The 23,715-nt window shown below is 43.7% G+C and overlaps 1 protein-coding gene across 1 annotated transcript; it reads left to right on the top strand.

Annotated features, from left to right (window-relative positions):
- The first annotated feature begins 2,416 nt into the window (after nt 1–2,416).
- Nucleotides 2,417–5,404, top strand: LOC125521177. The gene is made up of 2 exons (XM_048686222.1): nt 2,417–3,277; nt 4,970–5,404. Exons 1-2 carry the CDS (start codon nt 2,519–2,521, stop codon nt 5,057–5,059), a joined length of 849 nt encoding a protein of 282 aa, XP_048542179.1. The 5' UTR covers nt 2,417–2,518; the 3' UTR covers nt 5,060–5,404.
- The last annotated feature ends 18,311 nt before the right edge of the window (nt 5,405–23,715 follow it).

Here is a 23,715-nt window from a genome sequence, read left to right as displayed (position 1 = left end):
CATTATACGACTTCGATGCCAAGTAAATTTATCTTCAAGGAACCCCATGGCCTCTAGATCAGTGTCATAAGCTCCTCCTAGAAAGCTTGCATTTATTCGGTTTGATTCCTTCTTCTTTTCCATGATCAAGCAGTATCACATTCAAATCACCCATCATTAGCCAGGGTAAATCATGTTGGACCTTTAAGTAACTCATATGTTCCCATGTCGTATGTTTACCTTCTAGCTTGAACTCACCGTACACAACAGGGAACGTCAACTCTCTATTCCAAAATAAAATAACACTAGCCTTCCTTCCATCGCTAGGATTCACCATAACCGATTCCATATGAAGACAACAATACCAACACTCTGTCGAGAAGTGTTCTAACTGTGTCTCCGACACAAAACACCAATGAGTTAAATCTATGCTAAACGTCTAACAAAGCACAAACTATCGGCGTTCCCCAACCCCCTGTAGTTTGAGGCTAAGGCTCAGGCGTTACTTCATCGCGGAGCCCGTCGATTTTGAGTTTCCCAAAGCATTCATGTTTCCTTCGCCATTGCCATCGTTCTTAGACCTACTGGGGGTCTCTTTTTGGGGGTGGGATGGGAGTGTGGCTGGGCAAACTTGGTGCATTTGGATCATCAAACTGTTACACTAGCCACCCAACCTTCGTAGAAGTGCCCTCATGCGGTAACAAAGTAAGAAACACGCTCTTCTTTTTACGTTTTGCGTCTAGAATATCCGTATCACCCCCTCCTTTGTTGCTTGCATTAGCAAACAACAACTACAACTAATTTTCGGTGCTTTAATAAGGCTAACACGCATTCGAGTTTTCCTCCTAAATGTCTTCCTGGCAATGGACCTCGTTCTCTCCCTTATCAAAATCATCCTCCCGTGTGTTTTGCATAAAACTCAAATGAGCCTCTGCCCTGATTGCTTCGTCCTTTGGCGGGTCCTCGCTCGTAGCATCATCTTAGAGATGGTCACCAACTCCAATGAGCGGGTAGATTCTTGAAGACCAGAAAGCTTGGAAATGGATGCCATCACCATGCTTCTTGAAAGTGTACCCAATCATGTTGGCATACTGAGCACCAATCAGACAAACATCATATTTCACGAGAACATGCTTCTCACCATGTATGACTAAAACTTTGTTCTTGCGTGGCTTTCGAACATCCAGTTTAATACTCATGCAAAAAAAGTTTCTTGAAAAATCCTGAGATGCTTACTCAACAGTAATGAATCCAACAACCATGCTAGTAAGGGTTTTTAACATACTGATAAACATGTCCAGGAGGTCGTGAATCTGAATTCAAATATTCACATGACATAGATTTGATGTGGATGGCTTTGTAAATCCATCATAAGGTGCTAGAACTAGGGCGAAGCCTTTGTATGTCCATGGAGCCACTTTCATCTCCTTTTTCTAGTCACGAGGCAAGAAAACTGCATTGTGTAAAGGTTCTAATCCATATACTTGATCTTCACTTCTTGAGCTACGTCCCATGACAATCGCATGTTCATATAAAACCAAAACTTACTCTATTCTATGTTTGTGCCTATCCGGCTATAGTCATCCAACAGGCTGCCTCCATCCATTGCGGCACCTCACTCTCAAACACAACAACATCCAGATAATCTCCATCGAGGCATAATTCCTTCATCATTGCTTGTAGATCACTTTGGTCCATCGTCGCAACCTTCAATGTCTCAACTGCCATGAAACCCTAGCCCAAGAGTATCTATCGGGATAAAAATACTAACACCCGATCACCACGAGAACCCTAACCAAGGTCGGGCGACGATGCACAATCGCCCCTTGTCCCGCCCGAGCGAAGAACAAGCAAGAGAGGGCGGGGAAGGGAAGGGAAAACTCAACACGAGTGGAGGCGACGAGATGGCAGAAACCCTAGCGGGGAGGGAATTAACATTCTCTTATAAGTTTGGGCAGCCCTAAAAAAAAGTTTGAGCAGTTTACGGATGGATACATGAGAGCGAGATGCATCCACATCCGGATCCGGCCTGCCCTAATAAACTCGGATGCCTTTTCGCTCGGACCCACCTTGCTGCCATTAAAAAAAAGCAGGGCACTATACAACGCAGAGTACGAACACGCATTCCTCCGCTCCCCACCAATCGAGTCGCGAGACAGTTCCCTTACATAGAACTACTCCGACGGGACGGACCCACGTAACAGGGAGACGATTTCCCGAACGCAAAGCTCATGCAGTTTACCGACTCGCCCGGCCTCGACTTGACCCACCCGCAAGCTAATTGCAGGGGGCCCAGGGGCCGGTGAGACGGGTCCAGAAACACCGGGTCTAGGGCTCTAGGCGGCGGCCACTGCTGTCCGTCTCCTCCTCCTCGCCCAACTCGCGTCCGCCTCCGTCTCCGCATCCACTTATAAAAGCCACCCGCCCTCCCGTCGCCTCCCTCTTTTCCTGTATTTCTGCCAGAGAAAAGAAAGAAATCACACCTCCCATCCATCTCAGGGCGGCGGCGTGCGCGAGTTCGTCTCCTGCGGCTCTCCCCATGGCGGAGTACGACGAGCAGGGCATGGCCATCGCGGCCGCCGAGATACTTCTCAGCCTCCGGAGCAGGACGCTGGCGCGGTGGCCGGACTGGGTTCCGCGCCCGTCCAGCGACCTCGCCCCGGCGGCGGCGGATCTCCAGCGGCTGGAGGAGGCGGAGGACGAGCTGCCGCCGATTCCGGAGGGGTGGCCGAAGCGGCCGCGGTTGCCGCCCCGTGCGGTGGCGAAAGGAACCGCGTGGCTGCTGTCGTGGGAGAGTCCCTTTGCGCGGCTGGGGCAGCCTGTTGTCGCCAGATCCGGCGCGTGCTCCAGCGGGGAGGAGAGGGCGCGGTCGCACCCGCGCGTCACGAAGGTGAAGCGCGAACCTTTGGCGGCGCGGAGGCCGGAGACGCCGCCGTACTACGTCTCGGCCGCCGGATCCGGCCCTTCCACGAGCGGCATGGACCGGGCGCGGTCGCGGCGGCGGCCGCGCGTGAGCGAGAAGGCGCAGGCGGCGGCGGCCGCGTGGACGGACGGCCCCATGGCGGCATCGAGCCCGGAGACGCCCTTCGACTACGCCAACGCCGCTGGATCAGGGGCGTCCTCGAGCGGGGACGAGGTGGCGCGGTCGACGGCCAAGCGCAAGGCGCAGGGGTCGGGCGGATCCGGAGTGCCTTCCAGCGGCGACGAGGGGTGCAGCTCGCCGGCGAAGCGCGCGCGGGCGGACGTCTCCATCGCCGTCGCCGGCGCCGGCGCCGTGCAACCCGCGGTTAAACTTGAGGTGAGTTTTTTTTTTCAATCGCCTTATCGCTTTCTCATTCTTCGCGGTTTATTCGTCTCGCTTTTGGACTCTGGAGGCCTTTCTTGCATGCCAATCTTGTTGAAGTCGCGTGAATTGCAGCTGTATTCCCCCCTCGGTTCTGCGAGACTCTGTCTCGTTACTCATCAATCTGTCGAGGAAGTTCCTTTGCCGTGATCTTTTTTTGGCCGTCCCATCGTTGATGTGTTCATACGGGTTGCGTGGTGTTCTTCGTTTGAATCTCGGGGGCTATTGTGATTCTAACCGGACAGTATGAGCTGGGTAGGGGATGGAGTTCTTGTGTTCCGGCGCCGGAGAGGATAAATCATTCATTCTCTGGCAACGGACTCCGGCCCCCGGGGTCGTTTTCGTGAGCGTATGGCTTTTGTGTGGACCCTTGCCTTGGCCGTTGGCACCGTGTCTAGTGTAGCTGGAGGTGGCCGATGGGCGACGAGGCAGGGTAGATAGATGGAGTAGTTCTGTTATACGCCGCATTTATCGCTTTTATTTATTCCTCGCTCCATCCAATCCAGTCAGCAATAGGGCGAGAAAAAAGGAAGCAGCAAGCGTGAAATCTTGAGTAATTTCTTTTTTTTAAGTGTTCAAATCTTGAGTGATTTCGTAAAGTCGATTGTTGCGGGGTTTTGAATTGGAAGGCGAATTGATTAATTATTGTGTGTGTCGTTAGCTGCGGATTTGGAATTACTCAATTAGTACATGTTGTGTGTGTGTGTGTTTTCGCTGTGGACGAATGAATCCCCATCGCCATCATGTGATGGCTTCGCTCCTTCCTCTGCGCGTGGTCCCGCGTGTCATCTTGGGCCGCCTGTTTCCCGCACTCTCCGCGCGTGTTTCTCACACTGGAGGGGTAAATTTCGTTTCCTTCTGACTTGCCTTGCAAGATTGTAGACTTCCTTCGGGGTTCCGGCGCTGTTTCCCGTGGGTCCGGCCAGTTTTTGTGGACCCGGCCCCACGGAGTTCCATGGCTAGTTTGACACCGCATGTCATCGGGCTTTTCCTTTTTTGTCGTCGTTTATCTTCAGTGGAAATTAACGCGAAGATTGGAAGCTGGGTGAAGCTTTTTTAAATAGGGAAACAGAAACTTTTTCCTGGCTCTGCTTGCGCCAGGGTTGTTGTAAAGTGGTGCGTGTGCCTTTACGTGTCAGTCCGGGATGCGGGTCCCTTTGGCGACCGACGTGCACAGGGGTGGGGTGGGGTGCAGCCCATCGGTCACCAACGTGGTCATTGGATGCCGCAGTGACCACTCCCTGGTCCAGCATGGGCTCGTGAGTCGCGACTGGTGTGGTATCATGTCACCGCACCAGGCCCGCCAGGGCTGCGACTTCTTTCCTTCAAAAACGAAGTCCAACTCTACTACAGTAACTTTCTTCTCAAAGAAATTACTACTCGTATAAGTGTGCTGGCTTATTTGTTGCTAGTAGCAGCTGTCTCGATGCCTTTGCATTGCATCTATGCGAGTACGGAGTATAGTACAACTATTTTATTCCGCGATGATTTCTTAACAGTGATTCCACGTGATTCCCTCGGATCTCGCATCTTGCCGAGATCCGTCTGGTTGTTGTCATCCTGTATTTGATTAAGCAGTGTTCTTTCATATCTTTCTCGATTCTCCTGGAGCTTCCAACTAAAATCATTTTGGTTGATGTTGTGCAGGATCAAAAGACCGAGAACAATTACCGGGACGAGAAGGGCCACTTGCTGTTTGACCTCAACGAAGATCCAAGCATGGCGGAGGAGTGGTGAGAGGCGAGGATTTTGCTAGCTAGTTGGTGTGTGCTCGGGGCAAATCAACCCAGCTGCTCATGTGTACATAAAGGGCAAACCCAGTAGAAGAAGAGCCGGTGAGGGCGGGTTAAGCTGAGAACGGAGGGGGCTTAGAGGGTATACTCATCATTAGATTTATATCAGGGTTAACTTAGTCTGCTCTGCTCTGTTGGACGTACTGCATGCGACGGTGCGCTTCTGGCTCGCTTGCCCAATGCCGTGTACTGCAGTCCCTGTTATTTTCATCTTTGTTTATCCTGTTTGTTATCCGAATCAACTGATACCGTGCATGAATTGAAACAATAATATATACTCCATTAGATATTTTCTTCTGTTTGTTTCATGTTGGCTATTTGCTCAGCTGCTGCTTAGGAGGATTTAATTAAAGTACGTTTTCATGTTGGCTATTTGCACAGCTGCTGCTTATTAGGAGGATTAACAGTCCGTTTAATGGAATTGATGATTTACAGGCCGGCATTAGTGTTATTTTTTAGCTTAAACTTTTTCATGAGCAATGGTAAACTCTTTAATGGAATTGTTTGTTCCATGTTGGCTATTTGCTCAGCTGCTTCTTGTTAGGAGGATTTACAGTCCGTTTAATGGAATTGATGATTGGCATTAGTGTTACTTTTTAGTTTAAACTCTTCCATGAGCAATGGTACACGCCCGTCCACTTTTTCTGTACAATAAAGGTCATATTTACATGAACCTATTTATTTAATACTATATGAAATGGTTTAGCACTGTGATTGACTTGGCTGGGCCTTCTTGTGACTTGTGAGCCGTTCGGGGCAGCCTGTCGCTTGGGTGGTTCAACTGAGGTGGATTTGCCTGCGCCACTTTCTCCTTCCCCTCCACTGCTGTAAGCTTGGCCCGATGGGTTGGCCTTGTACAATGCTAAATGCTTAGAAAGGTGCTTGAAGAAATAAACCAGGTTTTTTCTTAAGCATTCGGTGTCTATTTATATAGGGTAGATGTTTAAAAGACTGGTTTATACAAGACCTAATTAGACGCCTACCGTACACAAATAGGCACCAGTGCTTATGAAAAGACTGGTTTATTTCTTAAACACCTTGCATCGTATAAGACTTAAATGATCGAAAATAAAAAGATTTCTAATGTTTCAGGAAGTATCTTAAAACATTTAATGGATGTCATTTTCCTATGTAGGATCCTGTATTTAAGGCGAAAGGAATGCCACTTTACAGGTCCACCAACAAGCAAAATTTGGCAGTTGGAGATATAATTTTACCATTGAAATATTTAATTTTGGGTTTTTGACATTAAAAATTGTTATTTGTTGCACGAGACATCCATCATCTCAAAAGAGAGTGAAAAAACTCGCCGTCTACCTTTCCAATCTTGTTTATTTGCATCGTGGATCTCTAATGTTTGAAATCATTATGAATTTTGGAGTTTACAACAGTCACTCGTGGTTTTAAAATTGCCTTATTACATAGGCAAAACTAAATAAATTAAATATTGTTAAATCTCGAAAACCATATTAGCCAGACATATGCTGGTTGCATGTGCATGAAGCACAATCACTAGAACATATTGAACAAAACAAAATAAGCTAAATCTTGTTAAATCGCAAAAACATATCAGCTAGACAAATACTAGTTCGATGTGCATGAAGCAGAATCATCAATTAGAACATACTCCAATGTAGCCTGAAAGGTTAAAACATTTTTTTGTATGTCCGGCCTGTGTTCTGTAGGGTCTTCGAGTTCTTCATCACTTGTAAAGTTGGGGCAGCGGCGGCAATCGGAATAATGGTTCCTCGCTTTCATCAGGATAGTGTCATCGGCAAATTGGAGGATAGTGTCGATCATCAGGGATTTGTTGTTGAGATTTGTTTTTGTTCTCTTGTACACACCCACCCGATCAAGCTCATCTTGATGCGTCTTCCTCATAGAACTTGTGAGGTTTGTGTTCCCCTACTCTGTCAAGCCAGATTTGGGATTCTATTATGGCCTTCCTTAGTGATAGCTTCTTGGGGGCGACGATCTATCCATACCACGGTTGTCGATGTTTTTTGGTCTACATCGGTGACATTTCTACTATTTGTTCTACAACCTCATGTGTTTCAACAAGGTTGCTCTAGTAAGATAGAGGCCTAGAGGTGGGAAGGACCTCTTCTAACAGTGTGCCACTAGTGGATGCAATAGGAAGATGATGCTTGTTTTCTTCAAACACTTCCATGTAATTTCATATTCTTGTATGGTCTGGTTGATGAGAACATCCCTATCATAGTTACACCCCTACCACTTGCTACTACATATACTGGACCAAATACTAGAGCTCGCGCACACCAATTAAATTATCAGGTATTTATGTTCCTTGGTAATGATTCTAATGTTCACGAGAATATGATGATGCCTAAATTAGATACATTTGTGTTATTTATGAATGAAGGGCCTAGCATGGACAAGAGCTATGAACACTGGAGCATGATCAAGTGTGGAGAAGAAAACGGGCGCGCAGGGAATTCCAGTGGAGTTTTCAACACTTTGAAGCCACCATGATGACATACAAGGACCGGGATGAAATATACAAGATTTCCTCTCATAAATTTTGTCTATAGCTTTATTTAGGTGCTACGCCACCTTATTTTTGTGCCAGATCCTTGTATGTTCGAAATAGCTCTTTATCGGCAGTTTTAGAGTTCGTATTATAGGGGAAACGACTCAGGAGGGATTTTAGTACCACCTTGCCAAAGGTGGACGAAATTTCCTCTCTTTTCTCCTATAAACACAACCCTCAGGGCGTCATTTAGATTTGGGTTCTGTTTAGATTAAAGTTCACTATAGCTGCAACTCATGTACTTCGTTTGTGTCCAACGACCAGGCCAAGACGCTTCAGAACCCCACTTTCATCAATAAAGCTTTCATCTTAAATTCATAATATCTAGATTTTAATCTCGGTTTATTACTTATTCTTCATTTGCGTGCACGAAATAGACCCTCGTGGTCAAGTTGATGATGCTCCGGCGTGGTCAGTAACCTCTCAAAGCGATTGCTAAGGTGCAAAGTCTTCACAGGTTCGTAGTCGGATTGTCAAAGTGGACTTCCACCAAAAACGATAGTTATCATCTCATCGAAGGATTGAACACCTTCGCCTATATCACTGTTTTTATTTAATATATGGCCTTGGGCTTTTCCCAAAAATAAGTCAAAATAGTTTTGCAAGGAACAACGTTGTAAGTACATCATATAGACATATGTACTTAAATGACCATGCCTCTCTTATGACAACATCAGGCCAGATCTACCCTCTTCTCTAATCAGTGTTGGTCCTCCTTGCCAAGTGTGATCAATCGCTAGTATCCATGTGGTGAGGAGCTATGCATTATTGGCTTCTTGCTGGCATTTGACTGTGCCATTTATCTCCCAGCTTGTTTATTTCATGCAGAGTTCCCCTTAGCAATATATTTAACCAACGCGCAACTAAAAAGTGGAGAAACTATAAGTGCAATTTGCAGCTTATACCTTAAACAATTAAAACAGGAGGAAGGGGATAGGTGTGAATATGAGGCTAGACAATATCACAAGGTTGAAACTTAGATGTCTATTACATGAATTCTCATTAAACGAAATATATGCTACCAACTATAAGTGTGTATTATGCTTTTACAATTTCCTTTTGATCATTTCTATGAATTCATTCATGCAAAGTCGTGAAAGAAGATCGGCACACTAGGTGTAGCGTTTGAAGAACAAGGGAGGAATTATTTTATTTACAAAGAATCGAAGAAGCATTCATGGAGTCACCCATCTCTTCATCTCTTCTTTCTTAACCAGGAGGTCTTGCTCTCTCAAGACTTGAACTTATGGTAGTTGGATATAAGGGAACCGGGTTGAATGGCTTGGAATGACTTGCCACAATAAAGGAATAGAAAATGAATGGCTTAGACAAGGAAGCTACAAATAAAAAAAGAAATCTAACTATTAAATGAAAAATTAACTAACCAATGACTATATATGAGTGATCTACCCAGAGCCGCCCGATCTAAGATCAAGGGCTACCAGTGCTTACCACTTTGGGCACTTAGGCCGTCTCATGTGGGACATTGGATTCTAGACCAAAGGCCCATGGTTTGAACCGGTTCCTTGTTATAAAGATTATATCTTGGGCGTTGAAATGAGATTAGACGACAAAGATATAAAGGAGTAGTGAGAGGCTCATTAGGCAGCCCGGAGTAAGGACAGTAGCTGAGAAGGGACAAAAAATAGCATATACGACTTGATTGCTAGAGTGAGAGGAGAAGGCGATGCATGATTCAGGTGTGGTCTGTGCTATCGATGCAGTTGTAATCCATGGTTGAGGATCGTCGGAACATCGATGATGGCATGGTTTAGCATCGTCATAGTTAATATGCTCGAATGGGTGCACCACCATGTCTTGGAGGTATAAGGTTGATTAGAGTCTCTCGGTAGAAACAAGTGTCTAGGGAAGGAATATAGACGACTCACCTATGTGATGACAACGCCAAAGAGCTGAAACTTGATGATAATGGCACTAACCATAAAAGGATAATCTTAGCAAATTTTGAGGACGGAAGTTGAAAAGGAAAATAGACGTGTAGGGCTTTCCACTATTTGGCTATTTATAGGCTAGAAGGAGAGATTAGGTCATCAGTGCCAACCATTGGCACTGAGAGCAGTAAGTTGGTTTGGACAATTAAGGCAACCAAGTTAGTTTTTATTGTCTGAATGGGTTCTCACTATAATATCTACAATTTTCGTGTTAATGGCAAGTTGACCTCATGAATATCATACGATCTCTTCGGTCTTTTTAGTCTTCTTGCCTTTGAATTTCTGCTTGTTAACTTCCTTAGAAAAGAATTATTTATTTGTAGCTTCCTTGTCTTGACATCTAGCCGCGAGGTATCACTTTAATAAATGATAATTCCCCTCCTCACTTGTGCCTTCCAGCTGCACAATCTCCTTCTGCTGATGACGTTGCCCCACATGGCGAGCATTAATTCCGCTAGCAGCACAACCACATCTATAAGAAACACGTCCATGGTTTAGAGCATCAACATCTACAACCTCCTTTTGGCATGTCTCTATTTTAATTCCTAATATCTATCCTCCCCGCTTCATTGGACTTTGCATTTTAGCCCTTAGTTTTTGGACGCTAGCACGGAGTTGACGTTCGCTATGTGTCCTCTCCAGCGCGACGTAGTATGCCCATAAGGGTGTTTAAGAGCGAATGAAATGCACGCCTCATGTCATACGAGTGTTAGCCCCTCGCGTGTGATGGCCTGATGTGCCTTCACTCTGTTGGGCCTCCCGAGTCCCAGTGTTGCCATCACAAAAGAAGACATATAAAGGACAGAAAATTATCATATACTTTCGTCTAGAATAGACAACAGTAGATAGAAAATTCATAAAAAGTCCACATACTTTCATATATTAAAGTTGTCACCCTCTTTAATACCCCTCATCAAAATCCATAACCAATACTCAGTAAAATGCATGTTCAAAATGAAAAGGTTACCATTTTCTTACCATACATATGTGCAAAATTTATGGTGTTATATTGCCATACCTCTCTAATGCCAACCCCATACCCTCTCAAACCCCAAACTGAAAAAGGTTTAAAAATTTGCCAGAACAAAAAGGGAAAAAAGTTGCCATGCTATTTATGCTAAAATTAGTTAATCTGGATGGACACATGGCAAAAATTTCTAAAAGTTGCTATGTTATCCGTGAATTTCTAAAGTTGTCATCTTATCCTTGATTTGCTTTCTCTAAAATTTTCCATGTTACCGTGTTTTCAAGATTTTCGTATTCATAAGTATAGTTTCCATGGTTTAGAGAACAAATTTTCTAAGATGCCCATGTGTATCCTTGATTTCCAAAAAAAACATCATATCCCTTAATTTTTCTTAGAAGTTGTCATTACCATGTTTTATTGATTTTAAATACACATATAGATAGTTTCCATTATTTATAGAACATTTTGCAAAGTTGTTATGCGTATCACTAAATTTCTAAAGTTGTCATGTTACCATAATTTTAAGTATTTATATACAAACATATAGTTGTCATGATTTAGAGAACAATTTTTTCAAAGGTTGTCATGATTTTGAAGAACGAAATCTCTAAAGTTTCCATGTGACCAATACTAATTTTTGAAAGTTTCCATGATTTAGAGAACATAAGTTCTAAATTTTTCATGTGACCTGTACAAAATTTTCCACATTTCCATGATTAAGAGATCAAAATTTCTAGAGTTGTCATGTGACTAGTACAAAGTGCACACATGAAAACCTAGAAAAAGTTTCCATCCATGAAAAACTAAATTTGCCAGGCGAGTGACACAAAACTAACCATGCATAGAAATCGTAAATTACCACACTAGTGACACAAAACTAACCATACACATAAATCTTAAATAGCGAGCCTAGTAATAAGGAAAGTTACCAAGTATAAGCATCTTAAAAACAAATAAGGGGGTGGATCCTTTTGCATATCCTCCATATCCTTCAGGGTATGTTGTGGTATGAAGTTTGGTACTGCCCAAAGGTACTATACCAAAAGTTTCCATGCTTCTCGCAGTGTCAGCTATTGTAGTGTTGTACCTGGTGATGGAGCTAGTCTGGCAGGTGTCTTGTCCGTATTTTGCTACCGTGCAGGAACCCAGGTGCATGTGTCTGGACGTGTCACACAAACATGTTGATCCACATTACCTGGAGAGAAAAATGGGGGAAACATGAAGTTAAAAAACATTAAGTTAAAACAAAGTGTACGTATTGTTATGCCTAAAAATCTCACTGGTGATGTCAATTTTAGTTCAAGGTATGCTTTTTTTATTTTCCACTCCAAAATGGTAGAAGTTGCCATAGGGGAACTATGATGGGATATACTATATGGTATTTTATGGATCAAAAGAGCAAGCAAGGGGAAACACTAATCATGATAAACACATGGAAATTGCTATAATCTTAAAATGGTAGCAATCATGGATGAAAACATAGAGTTGCCATCCAAGTTAGCATATTGTTGCCATGGATGAAAACCTAAACTTATCCTACATGAAACCACTAGGAAAGTTCCCAGAAAATCCACTTTCAAAAATCACACAAAAAATTTGCCATATACATATACATTAACAAAAGTGACCATGTTGTGTGCGTATAATTGGCCAAACTCCAACAAGAAGAAAGAAATATCGTATACAACCAACACTAGTTGCCACCTAGCAAGCTACATACCATTCAAGCTATTAAAAGCAAGTTACCGCTTAAAAATTGTAAATAGTTACAGTTGAAACTAACATAAAATCAAAAGTCCATGGAGTCATGGTGGTTCCATAAAATGTAAAGTGGTAAAAATGAGGATCAATTTGCATACAAAAACCTACATGTGGTTGTTTTCACATGGGTTTTGTAAGTGCATCTAGTGCCACCCCTAGTTGGTTTTGGAGTATTGACGACAAACTTGGTTGAGGGACTAATGTGTTTGTGAGAATTGCAGGATAACACAGGTAGTAGTCCCTCATTGATTCCGTTTACCTACCAGAGATGACCCCTAAAAATGTGTGAAGACATTGAAGACAATGGTGGTCTGTGAAGAGATTCACATTGAAGACTATGACATGAGAAGACATCGCATGAAGACTATGGAGTGCAAAGACATAGTTGTTTCATAGTTTCCTTTTCTTCTTTGTTGAGTCATAGGAACCACCGCACTGTTAAGTGGGTCCCAAGTGAACAAAGTCAGAGTGACCGCAGTGATGCTCAACCAAATCCTATGTCTTCGAGCGAAGACAATGAGAGCAAATCTTATCTAGAGTTGGATAAATCAGCTTTACTTGTAGCCCAAGTCAAGCTGCCGCGTGTGTTTGAAATCTGACCATTGGACACATGTCAGTTCCTTAGTGACCCAGGGTCATTTCGGACAAATCAGGTCGGGTTGCCTCCTGGCTATAAATAGCCCACCCCCTACACCATAAATTGGTGGCTGCTCAGAGTTAGTGCACGGCTTTTGTCGTTTTGAGAGCAACCCACCTCCAAAGCCTTTGAGAGAGAAACCCTTGCGAGGACAAAGCCCTAAACACCCAGAGCCAAATAGTGTTAGGCATCACTGAAGTCTTTCTTTCTGCGTGATCTGAAGACTTGTTACACTTGAGGACTGTGAATCCTCCAGCCGGTTAGGCGTCGCGTTCTGAGCATCCAAGAGTCATTGTGGATCGCCGGTGAGCGAAGTCTGTGAAGGCTTGGAAGTCTACCTTGAAGACTTACTAGAGTGATTGGGCGAGGACTATGTGTCCTTATCTCAAGGGGAATAAGGTCCTTATCTCAAGGGGAATAAGGTGAAGACGCGGTCTTCTGAGTTGAATCTTAGCCTCCCTAACCAGATGTATAGTTGTCACAACAACTGGAACTGGTCCAACAAATCCTTGTCCTCACCAAGCAACTGGTTCTATCCTTTACCTCTCTTTACTTACAGTTTCGTGAAGTCATTGCCTGCTTGCATGATCTGATTGACTTCATTGTGTGAAGACTGTTGTTGTTTGGCTTCACACTATCTTCCATCCTGATCCATACTACCTAGCTGCTGATAGTCTTCGTGCTTTCACTTCATTGCTTACTTGACTATGGCTTGTCTAGTGTAGTCTACCTTCCGCTGCATATCAATAGGTTCGTTTCTACTGTTTGTCTTCAAAGCCCCCGTATTTTGAAGACTTTCATAAAAATCGCCTATTCACCCCCCTCTAGTCGATAACTAGCACTTTCAATTGGTATCAAAGCAAGGTGCTCCCTTGTTCTGTGTGATTCGGTTTAACCACCTGGAGTTTTAGCTATGTCGACTGCAGGGATAATCAAAGTCTCTACCGCGTGCCCTATCTTCGATGGCACTGATTACCCCTACTGGAAGAATAAGATGCACATGCATCTTAAAGCCATTGTTGTCGATCTCTGGTATGTCATCAAGAACGACGTTCGCAAGGCTAGTGAAGGTGTCACCCCTGCTGATGTCAAGAAGTTCATTCAACTGGATTCTACTGCCAAGAACATTATCTCCGGTCACCTGACCAAATGACAGTATGGTCATGTGAGTGCTCTGGAAACTGCGAAGCTAGTCTGGGACTGGCTCTCCAAGGTTAATGAAGGCGTCTCAACCCAGAGAGACTCAAGGATTAGTGTTCTTCACAACCTCTTCAACCGCTTCAAGAGAAATGACAATGAGAATGTTCAGCTAACGTTTGATCGCCTCAATGACATCACAAATGAGCTTCATGCACTCGGCGCCACTGATATCACCAAGCATGAAATCGTTAAGACACTCTTAAGATCACTCGACAGCTCATTTGACACCCTGGCCCTGATGATTCAAGAATGCCCTGACTTCAAGACCCTCGATCCGTCTGACATACTTGAGAGACTCAACACACATGAGTTCTAGTTATCTGAGAAAAGAGATAGCTATGGTCCCAACTATGGACGAACTCGTGCTTTGAAGGCAAAGGCTGTTTCCTCATCTGAAGAAGAATCTGACTGCAGTTTTGAGGATCCTGAAGACATTGGAAGGGAACTTGCCATGCTAGTGAAGAAGTTCCATAGGTTCACCAAGAAGAAAGGCTCTAGACAGTCTTCAAGATCCAGCTCAAGAAATGATGAAGCTTCATCTCATGACTACAAGAAGAGAACGTGCCACAAGTGCAAGAAACCTGGTCACTACATCTCTGAATGTCCTTAATGGGACAATGAGAACAAGAAGAAGAAGAAGAAGAGCAATGAATGTGATCCTGATGACAAGAAGAAGAAGAAATCCTCAAAGTCTTCTTCCAAGTTTTCGTCGAAGTCTTCATCACACAAGAAGAGCTCATCCAGCAAGGCTCGTGCGTTTGTTGGCAAGGAGATGGATTCAACGGAGGAGTCTGCATCTGAGGAAGTGGAGATGGAGTCTGAAGAGGAATCTGATTCAGGCGTGGCAAGCCTGGCTCTAGCTTCAGCATACGTCACCAAGTCTATCTTCGACACTGAAGACAAGGGCCTCGTCACCAACGCTGATGCTAATGATGAGGATGACTCTGCACCCACCTATTGCTTCATGGCCCGTGGTTCCAAGGTAAACTCACGCGATACTTACTATCAAACATCAAGTGAAGATGACTCTGAATGTGAATCTAAACATAGCTACAAAACACTTGCTAAAATTGCAACACAGCAACAGACTGCTATGGAACATACTCAAAATTGCTAGACAAAAGCAATGACCTGTTGGACGCGGAAATGATGCGATCTTAGTCCTTAATTGAAGACATTAAAAATCTTCATGTTAAGTACGAGGAACTTGAAAGTCGTCATGAAACGCTCTCAACAACTCATGAAAAGCTTTCCTACGATTATCTTCAAAGGAAGCAAGAACTTGAGAAATTGAGAGCGGCTCATGAAGATCTTCAAAAGAGAATGAGTCACTCCGTGCTCAATAGATCAGTTCCGCTCAGGAAGGATTCGAACCACCGTGTCTAAAATGTCTTGAGCATGATAATGCTACTTCTGTTGCTGAATGTTCTACTGCTACTACTGTTGCAATATCTTCAACTGCTGATGTGGTAACTAACCCCTCTGCTGAGGATACCACTACTATTGCTGATGAGAATGCCAGGTTGAAGACATGGCTTGAGACAGGAATGTACAAAAGTCTCAAAGGGCATCACACACTATGTGATGTCCTCAAGAAACAGATTTTGAACCAAAACCCTAGGAAAGAGGGTGTTGGGTTCGAGAAGAAAATGAATGTTGATGGTTCTTACTAGAAGCCTGAGCAGTACACCAAAATCACATGGGTTGCCGCAAAGGGACCTTCAGTGGATCCATCTACCTTATCTGGCTTCACTTGTACTAACTCGATTATCATTGATGAATCCTTTGATGCAAACTATAAACTGTTTAAGAATCAGAATGGTGAAGTGTTTGCCAGGTATATTGGTACTAACTACAGGAATGGACCACCTTTGAAGAAGATCTGGGTGCCCAAGAGTTGTATTGAAAATCTTCAGGTGAATGCCATCATGACACCACCTGGGAAGAAGACAAGCCCCAGACCAAAGGCTTCACATGGTCCAAAGGCTTCATACAGACAAAGGACTCACCAGAGTCACCCTAACACTAATGTTTTGCAGGGAAACCATGCTTAGGCCTATGAATATGAGCGTGTTTCATCAAACCGCCATGTTCATAAGACCAAGAACTATTCTGCCTATTCTTATGAGTATTTTTCACCTCCTGCAAGACTATTTGCTAGGGCTCCAAAGCCAAAGTTCTCAGATGCTGCACTTAGACTCATTACTTCGAAGCCACCCCTGAAAATGTGGGTGGTTAAGAAAACTTAACTCTCTTTTGCAGGGAAGGGTCTCCAGCCGGAAATGAAAGGCGTCAGATGCTATTGCTAGGGACCTAAAACATCTTGTGGGGCGCAAGATAAAATGCACAAATGGTCTTACTATGTATTTCGTTCCTGAATCGCTTGCCAATTATCCTATCAGTCCTAACCTAGATCTGAGCTTTCATAATCCACTTGCTCGTCAAATGTTTATGCTTCACAATACCCTTCGTGAAGCCTATCCCCCTAACTGCACTGTAGGGTATGACACCAAAGGCTTCAGAATGGATTATTGATAGTGGATGCACTAATCATATGACTGGTGATCAAAGTCTTCTTATGGACTCAACCTTACGTCCATCTGACAAGAGTCACTTCACATTTGCTGACACTGGTAAAAGCAAGGTATTGTTTCTAGGTAGAGTTGCAATCTCAAAGGATCAGCACATGGATAAAGTGATGCTTGTTGAATCCCTTGGTTTCAACTTAATGTCTGTCTCAATGCTTTGTGACTTGAACATGATTGTGATATTTGGAAAATATTTTTGCCTTCTTCTAATGGAATCTGACAAGTATCTAGTCTTTGAAGGGTACCGAAAAGGTGATCTGTACATGGTAGATTTCTCAGCTGGACCACAGTTGGCTGTATGTATTCTAGCAAAAGCTTCAGAGTGCTGGCTCTGGCATCGGAGGCTAGGGCATGCTGGCATGAGGAACTTGTACACTCTCGCAAAGAAGAAGCATGTCGTAGGCATCGAGGGCGTCAAGTTCAAAAAGGATCATCTGTGTGGTGCCTGCGAAGCTGGGAAGATGACTAGGGCCAAGCATCCTTCGAAGACAATCATGGCGACATCACGTCTTTTCGAGCTGCTTTACATGGACCTATTCGGCCCTACTCATTACTCCACCCTTACTACCACTGTTTGTCTCTATGGTTTTGTCATTGTTGATGATTACTCTAGATATACCTGGGTGCATATAATTCTCTACAAGACTGAAGTGCAGGATGTCTTCAGACGATTTGCCAATCGTGCCATGATGAACTATGGCATCAAGATCAAGCACATCAGAAGTGACATCGGCACAGAGTTCAAGAACACCACCCTCGACACCTATCTTGATATATTGGGCATCACTCATGAGTTCTCTGCTCCATACACACCTCAGCAGAATGGCATCATGGAGTGCAAGAGCAGGACACTCATTGAGATGGCTCGGACGATGCTTGATGAGTACAAGACTCCAAGTAAGTTCTGGCCTGAAGCTATTGATACTGCATGCCATGTCATCAACCGTGTTTATCTTCACAAACTTCTAAGAAGACATCATATGAGCTACTGACTGGTAAGAAGCCAAACGTAAGCTACTTCAAAGTATTTGGTGCTAGGTGCTAGATCAAAGATCCGCATCACACTTCAAAATTTGCACCGAAAGCACATGAAGGTTTTATGCTTGGTTACGGAAAGGATTCGCACTCCTACAGAGTCTTCAACCTCTTTCACTATAAAGTGGTTGAAACTGTGGATGTGCGGTTCGATGAAACTAACGGCTCGCAAAGAGAGCACCTGCCAAATGTGCTAGATGAAGTCTCACCAAGTGAATCCATCAAGCTTATGGGGACTGGAGAAATCATACCTTCAGAGGCACAAGCTGAAGAGGAACTTATCATTTCTGCTCCAAATCAACCTGAAGACTCTACTTAGCCTGAAGCCAATGCTGAAGATGAAGACAATGATCAGCAAGGACAAAATCTTCATCCAGTTCATCCTCGTGTTGCAAATGAAGTTCAGATTGAGAAGATAATTGATAGCATCAATGCACCTGGTCCACTCACTCGTTCAAGAGCAACACAACTAGAAAATTTTTGTGGGCACTTTGCATTTGTCTCTATATCTGAACCCAAGAAAGTTGCTGAAGCCTTCATGGAACCTGAGTGGATTCAAGCTATGCAAGAAGAGCTTCAACAGTTCAAGATGAACAATGTGTGGGAAATAGTCAAGCATCCTGACCCACGGAAGGATAATATCATTGGCACCAAATGGATCTATTGCAACAAACAAGATGAGCATGGTCAAGTTGTCAGAACAAGGCTCGTCTCATTGCTCAAGGGTACACTCAAGTTGAAGGGATTGACATCGATGAAATGTTCGCTCCGGTGGCTAGGCTTGAAGCCATTCGCGTTTTGCTAGCCTATGCCAATCATCACAACATACTCCTGTATTAAATGGATGTGAAGAGTGCCTTTCTCAACGACAAGATTGGAGAAGAAGTGTATGTTGCACAACCACCTGGCTTCAAAGATCCAAAACATCCTGATATGGTATACAAGCTCAACAAGGTACTGTATGGCCTCAAACAAGCCCCTCGTTCTTGGTATGACACACTCAAAGACTTCCTGAAGAGCAAAGGCTTCAAACCTGGTTCCCTGGATCCCACTCTCTTCACGAAGACATACGATGGTGAACTGTTTGTGTGCCAGATCTATGTGGATGACATTATCTTCGACTGCACTAAGAAAAGATACAGTGATGAGTTTGGGCACATGATGCAAGAGCAATATCATATGTCCATGATGGGTAAGCTGAAGTTCTTCCTTGGTCTTCAAATCCGTCAGCAGAGCAATGGCATCTTCATATCTCAAGAAAAATACCTCAAAGATTGCCTGAAGAAGTTTGGAATGCAAGACTGCAAGGGATACATGACGCCAATGCCAACCAAAAGTCATCTCGGTCCCAACGACAATGGTAAAGCGTTCGATCAAAAGGTATATCGCTCCATGATTGGTTCTTTACTCTATTTATGTGCATCTAGGAGAGATATCATGCTTAGCATTTGCATGTGTGCCCGATTCCAAGCGGCACCAAAGGAGTCGCATCACTTAGCTGTGAAGCGAATTCTTTGATATTTGGCTTACACCCCAACACTAGGATTATGATATCCAAAGGGCTCAGATTTTGATTTAGTTGGATTCTCAGATGCTGATTATGCTGGTGACAAGGTTGATCGCAAGTCTACATCAGGCACATGTCACTTTCTTGGACGATCTCTTGTCTGTTGGTCTGCAAAGAAGCAGAACTGTGTATCTCTCTCCACTGCTGAATCTGAATACATTGCTGTTGGATCTTGCTGCGCTCAACTTCTATGGATGAAGCAAACCTTAAAGGACTATGGCATCCATCTGAGGCGTGTGCCACTCTACTGCGATAATGAAAGCGCCATCAAGATTGCCAATAACCCAGTTCAATATTCGAAGACAAAGCACATTCAGATCCGTCATCACTTTCTCAGAGATCATGTCATGAAGGAAGATATTGATATCATTCCCGTCAACACTGAAGAGCAATTGGCAGATATCTTCACAAAGCCCTTGGATGAGAAAAGGTTTCGCGTTGCGGTGTGAGATAAATATCTTAGAATCCTCGACTGTCATGTAATTGGACACACATCCTAATGCTTATGCATGTGATGACTTAGATGTGCAACACACGAAGTAACGTATATCTTCAAATAATGAAGACATACACTCTAAGTGTGAATACATTAATGCGGAATTTGACTTTGGAGCGCCATGAAAATTGTGCACCGTGTCTGGGTCTAATACTTCCTATACGGTGGGTAACGCCACCACCAAACTCTTGCTTAAGGTGTTTCATTAGACGTCACATTTGCAAAGTCTTCGCATTTGGTTTGTCTTCAACATTGATTCGACTTCATGTTTATCTTCACAATGTTGATTTGGTATCATATTGGTATATACATATATTGGTGTTCTGTCCTCTACAACATTCACTTATAGCTATGACTTCATGTTTGAATCTTTTGACCTAAGTGAATGTGATCGGACCCTAACCCCCTCTATGCTTCTACCTCAGATTCTATCTATCCAAATCATATGCATTCTATTGAAACCGTCGATTGTCTTCTCTGAGTCCTTGTCAGCAGAAGACACAGAGACAAAAATTGAATCTGTTTTAATGTTATATCCTTATTGCCTGAAAACCAGAGAAGCGGGAACGACCACCCGACAATCCAGGCGTGTGTGTAAACATGGAACGACTTCCAATGTGTTGCATGCATGCCACGTGTCCTTCAGGTGTGAACCGCCAGGGGCACCTGCGTAATAACACTGTGCCGTCCCTGTCCTTATAAATACACACCTCAACGCGGTCATTATCTCTTCTTCCACCTCTTCTCCTCGCACCAAAACCCTAGCGCCTCCGCTAGCTCGCGAGGATGCCGAAGACGAAGCGCTTAGCTGTCGCGACATCTTTGACGCTATCTTCACGCCGGTTGCGGACCTCGTCCTCTCCGCCACCGCCATAGGTGTCTTCCGTCGCCAAGTTAGGGCACGGGAGATTGAACTGCTCGGCCTCCCTCTCAACTTTGTCTAACAGTTCTTCGTGTGGTAATTAAATCTCACTTTTACTACCCCTTTTGATTCGTTAGATCCATCCACTTCAACCAGAAGTGGTTTCTAAGCTTACAAATCTGGATCTATCTTGTTTTGCATCTCATATCATGCCAAGTATATTCACTTATGCTTCACTCCTAGTTAGATTCCTCACTTGTACTTATTCTTGGATTCGTACAAATCTGGAACCAACTCTCATCAAATAAGTGAATGTCTTCGCACTATGAGGTCAATGTCTTCAAACTGATTTATCTTCAAAATCTTCTAAGAATGCATACAACCTCTTCCCCTTCCCTCGCACCTCTAATGCTGTCATAGGTACATGTCCGTGGGAGAATCCCTTGGTTCTCATAGTCAGCATTCGTTTTGTAGCGACCAGACCTCAAACAGTCTGATCTCTGTGCTCCGGTGTCATCCCTGGATCAGTAATGCTGACACCACACAGTACTCGGAGGATTTATAGCAGAGTAGCAATCACACACTTATTACATTGAGTGTCTCAAAAGAGAACTTATTACAATAAATATGGCTTAAGGCTATCTAGTGACGATAACAGCGGAAGGCTTGGAAGATAAGTGAGACCATCAACTCCAACGGCATCACTGAGTATAGAACCACGACCTAAAATTCCTCAATCGTCGTCTGAAAAGTCTGTAACATTAACGTTGCAGCCCGAAACGGGTCAGCACATGGAATATGCTGGCAAGGTAACACATAGAGAGTAATGGAATGCAACAACTATACTATATGCATATTTGGCTGGTGGAAAGCTCTATGGTTACTGTTTTTGCGTAAAGCCAATTTTTCCCTACTTCAAAGGAATAGAATTGATTACTATCATGGTGATTGTGAAACATTGAGAATGGTTGACAGCATTCTCAATCCCAATTAAGTAACATCATTAAAATCCATCAAAATTAATTTAGAGTAACATGTTGAGATTCACATGAAAATCTAGGTACTAGATACTCAAGAGGTCCATAACCGGGGACACGGCTAGCCATGATTAGTTTGTTACACTCTGCAGAGTTTGCGCACTTTTCCCCACAAGACTCGATCGCCTCCGTTTGGTTTCTCGCACTACATGGTGTTTGAGAAGACGGATGACCGAGACATAGTCTTTCAGAAGCGCTAGCACCTTACGATCGGGTAGACCGTACCAGCTACAACCCCTACATCTGCTAGTCTACCACTGTAAGAGTTCGCACAACTTAGTCAACTATGCCAGAGCCCGTAATGGCTTGTGGCTGCACACGGAAGTGTCTAGTATGAATAATCTCATGATCCCTTTGAGCCTGGGTGGCGGTCCAAGAAAACAGGCAAGTCCTGAAAACCCCAGGTGCCTCATCCACCCAGATGTGTGTTAGGTTGCCACCTTAGATAAACCATTAATTAACAATCTCACATCTGTCATGGATATCACTCACCCAATCCACGTCTACCTAGCATAGCATGGCATAATAAGCAAACGTAGAAGTAACTCCCAAAGGTTTGATAATAAACAGGTAATAGGTACTACCTCATCTACTTCCCATCCCACAGTTTAATTAGGTCCTAATCATGCAGTGTGTGAGGATTGATCTAATGCAATAAAACTGGGTTGTAGAAAAGGTATGATCAAAGTGTTACTTGCCTTGCTGATGATCCGCGTAACCTAGAGATTCAACGTAACAGGCGGCGCACTCCGGGTATTCTATCGCGGACAAACAACAAGCATACAATAAGTACTCATCTAATACACAGGTAAAACTCAAATAGAAGATCTAACCAGAAAGTTCAACTTAAGAACCCTGGTTAGCAAAAAGAATCAAATCGAACGAAGCAAAAGAAAACAAACGGCGAAAGAAAACAACTTCGTTCTAATAATCTGGATCTAGGGCAAATTTTACAGTAGCAAAAACTTGTTTAAGTTGATTATTCGGAAAGAGGGTTTCGAGACGAAACTCCAGGCGCTTGAATCGCCTGATTCCGATAAACGAGCGAAAAGTTATACTAAAACGAAAATCGGATCAGAAATCGCGATCAGAAAATAACCGCGGAAAATCCAATGAAAAAGAAAAACGACGAACAGAATTTTTAATTTTTTTTAAAAACTGCACGGAAAACGAGGCGGCGGCGAACCTCGAAAGGCGCGCGGCTCCGGCGGCGGCGGCGGCTAGGGTTTGGGCGGCGGGGCCGGGCGCTGGCTGTCTCCCGGGCCGGGGCGGTCGCTATTTAAAGGCCCGGCCGGCGGTTTCCTGGCCGGGTACGGCCCGGAGTCGGTTACGCGTTTTTTTTATAAATCCGCTCAGAAGAAAAATAAAAAGAAATACTAAACGGACTCCAAAAATCACGAAATAAATTTTGCCGGGTTCCTAAAATCAAGCCCGATAAAGTGAACATTTATCTAGGCCCAAACTACAACTTTGAAAAAACGCGCATTTTTTCTAAATTCAAATAAAAATACCGAAAAACTCCGAAATAAATCTTATTTGATTTTTTTATTAAGTCCTCAATATTTCTATATTTTGGGAAAGTCATTTTATTCCCTCTCTCATATTTTTGTAATAGAAATAATTGATGATAAAATAAATAAAATCAAATGATCCTGTTTACATAATTTGAGAGAACTCAAATACGTAAATAACGAAATCCCCAACTCTCCGTGGGTCCTTGAGTTGCTTAGGATTTTCTAGGATCAAAACCAAAAGCAAAATAAAATATGATATGCATGATGACCTACCCCCTTAAGATGAATCTCGCCCTCGAGATTCGGGTTGGCTAGAAAATAGGTGAGGGTGGTCTTTGAGCAAATCTTCCTCTCGCTCCCAGGTGGCTTCATCCTCCGTGTGGTGGCTCCACTAAACTTTGCAAAACTTGATAACCTTGCTACGAGTAACTCG

The sequence above is a fragment of the Triticum urartu genome, chromosome 7, assembly GCF_003073215.2.
Source record: "Triticum urartu cultivar G1812 chromosome 7, Tu2.1, whole genome shotgun sequence".
Classification (NCBI taxonomy): Eukaryota; Viridiplantae; Streptophyta; class Magnoliopsida; order Poales; family Poaceae; genus Triticum; species Triticum urartu.
Note: the sequence above shows the minus strand (reverse complement) of the source record. Positions and strands in the feature narration are given on the sequence as shown.

What these genes read in the sequence shown, in the direction of transcription:
- LOC125521177 (XM_048686222.1), top strand. Translation starts at nt 2,519, where the DNA reads ATGGCGGAGTACGACGAGCAGGGCATGGCCATCGCGGCCGCCGAGATA. An exon ending in AACCCGCGGTTAAACTTGAG is followed by an intron (nt 3,278 to 4,969) that starts GTGAGTTTTTTT and finishes GATGTTGTGCAG; the next exon opens with GATCAAAAGACCGAGAACAA.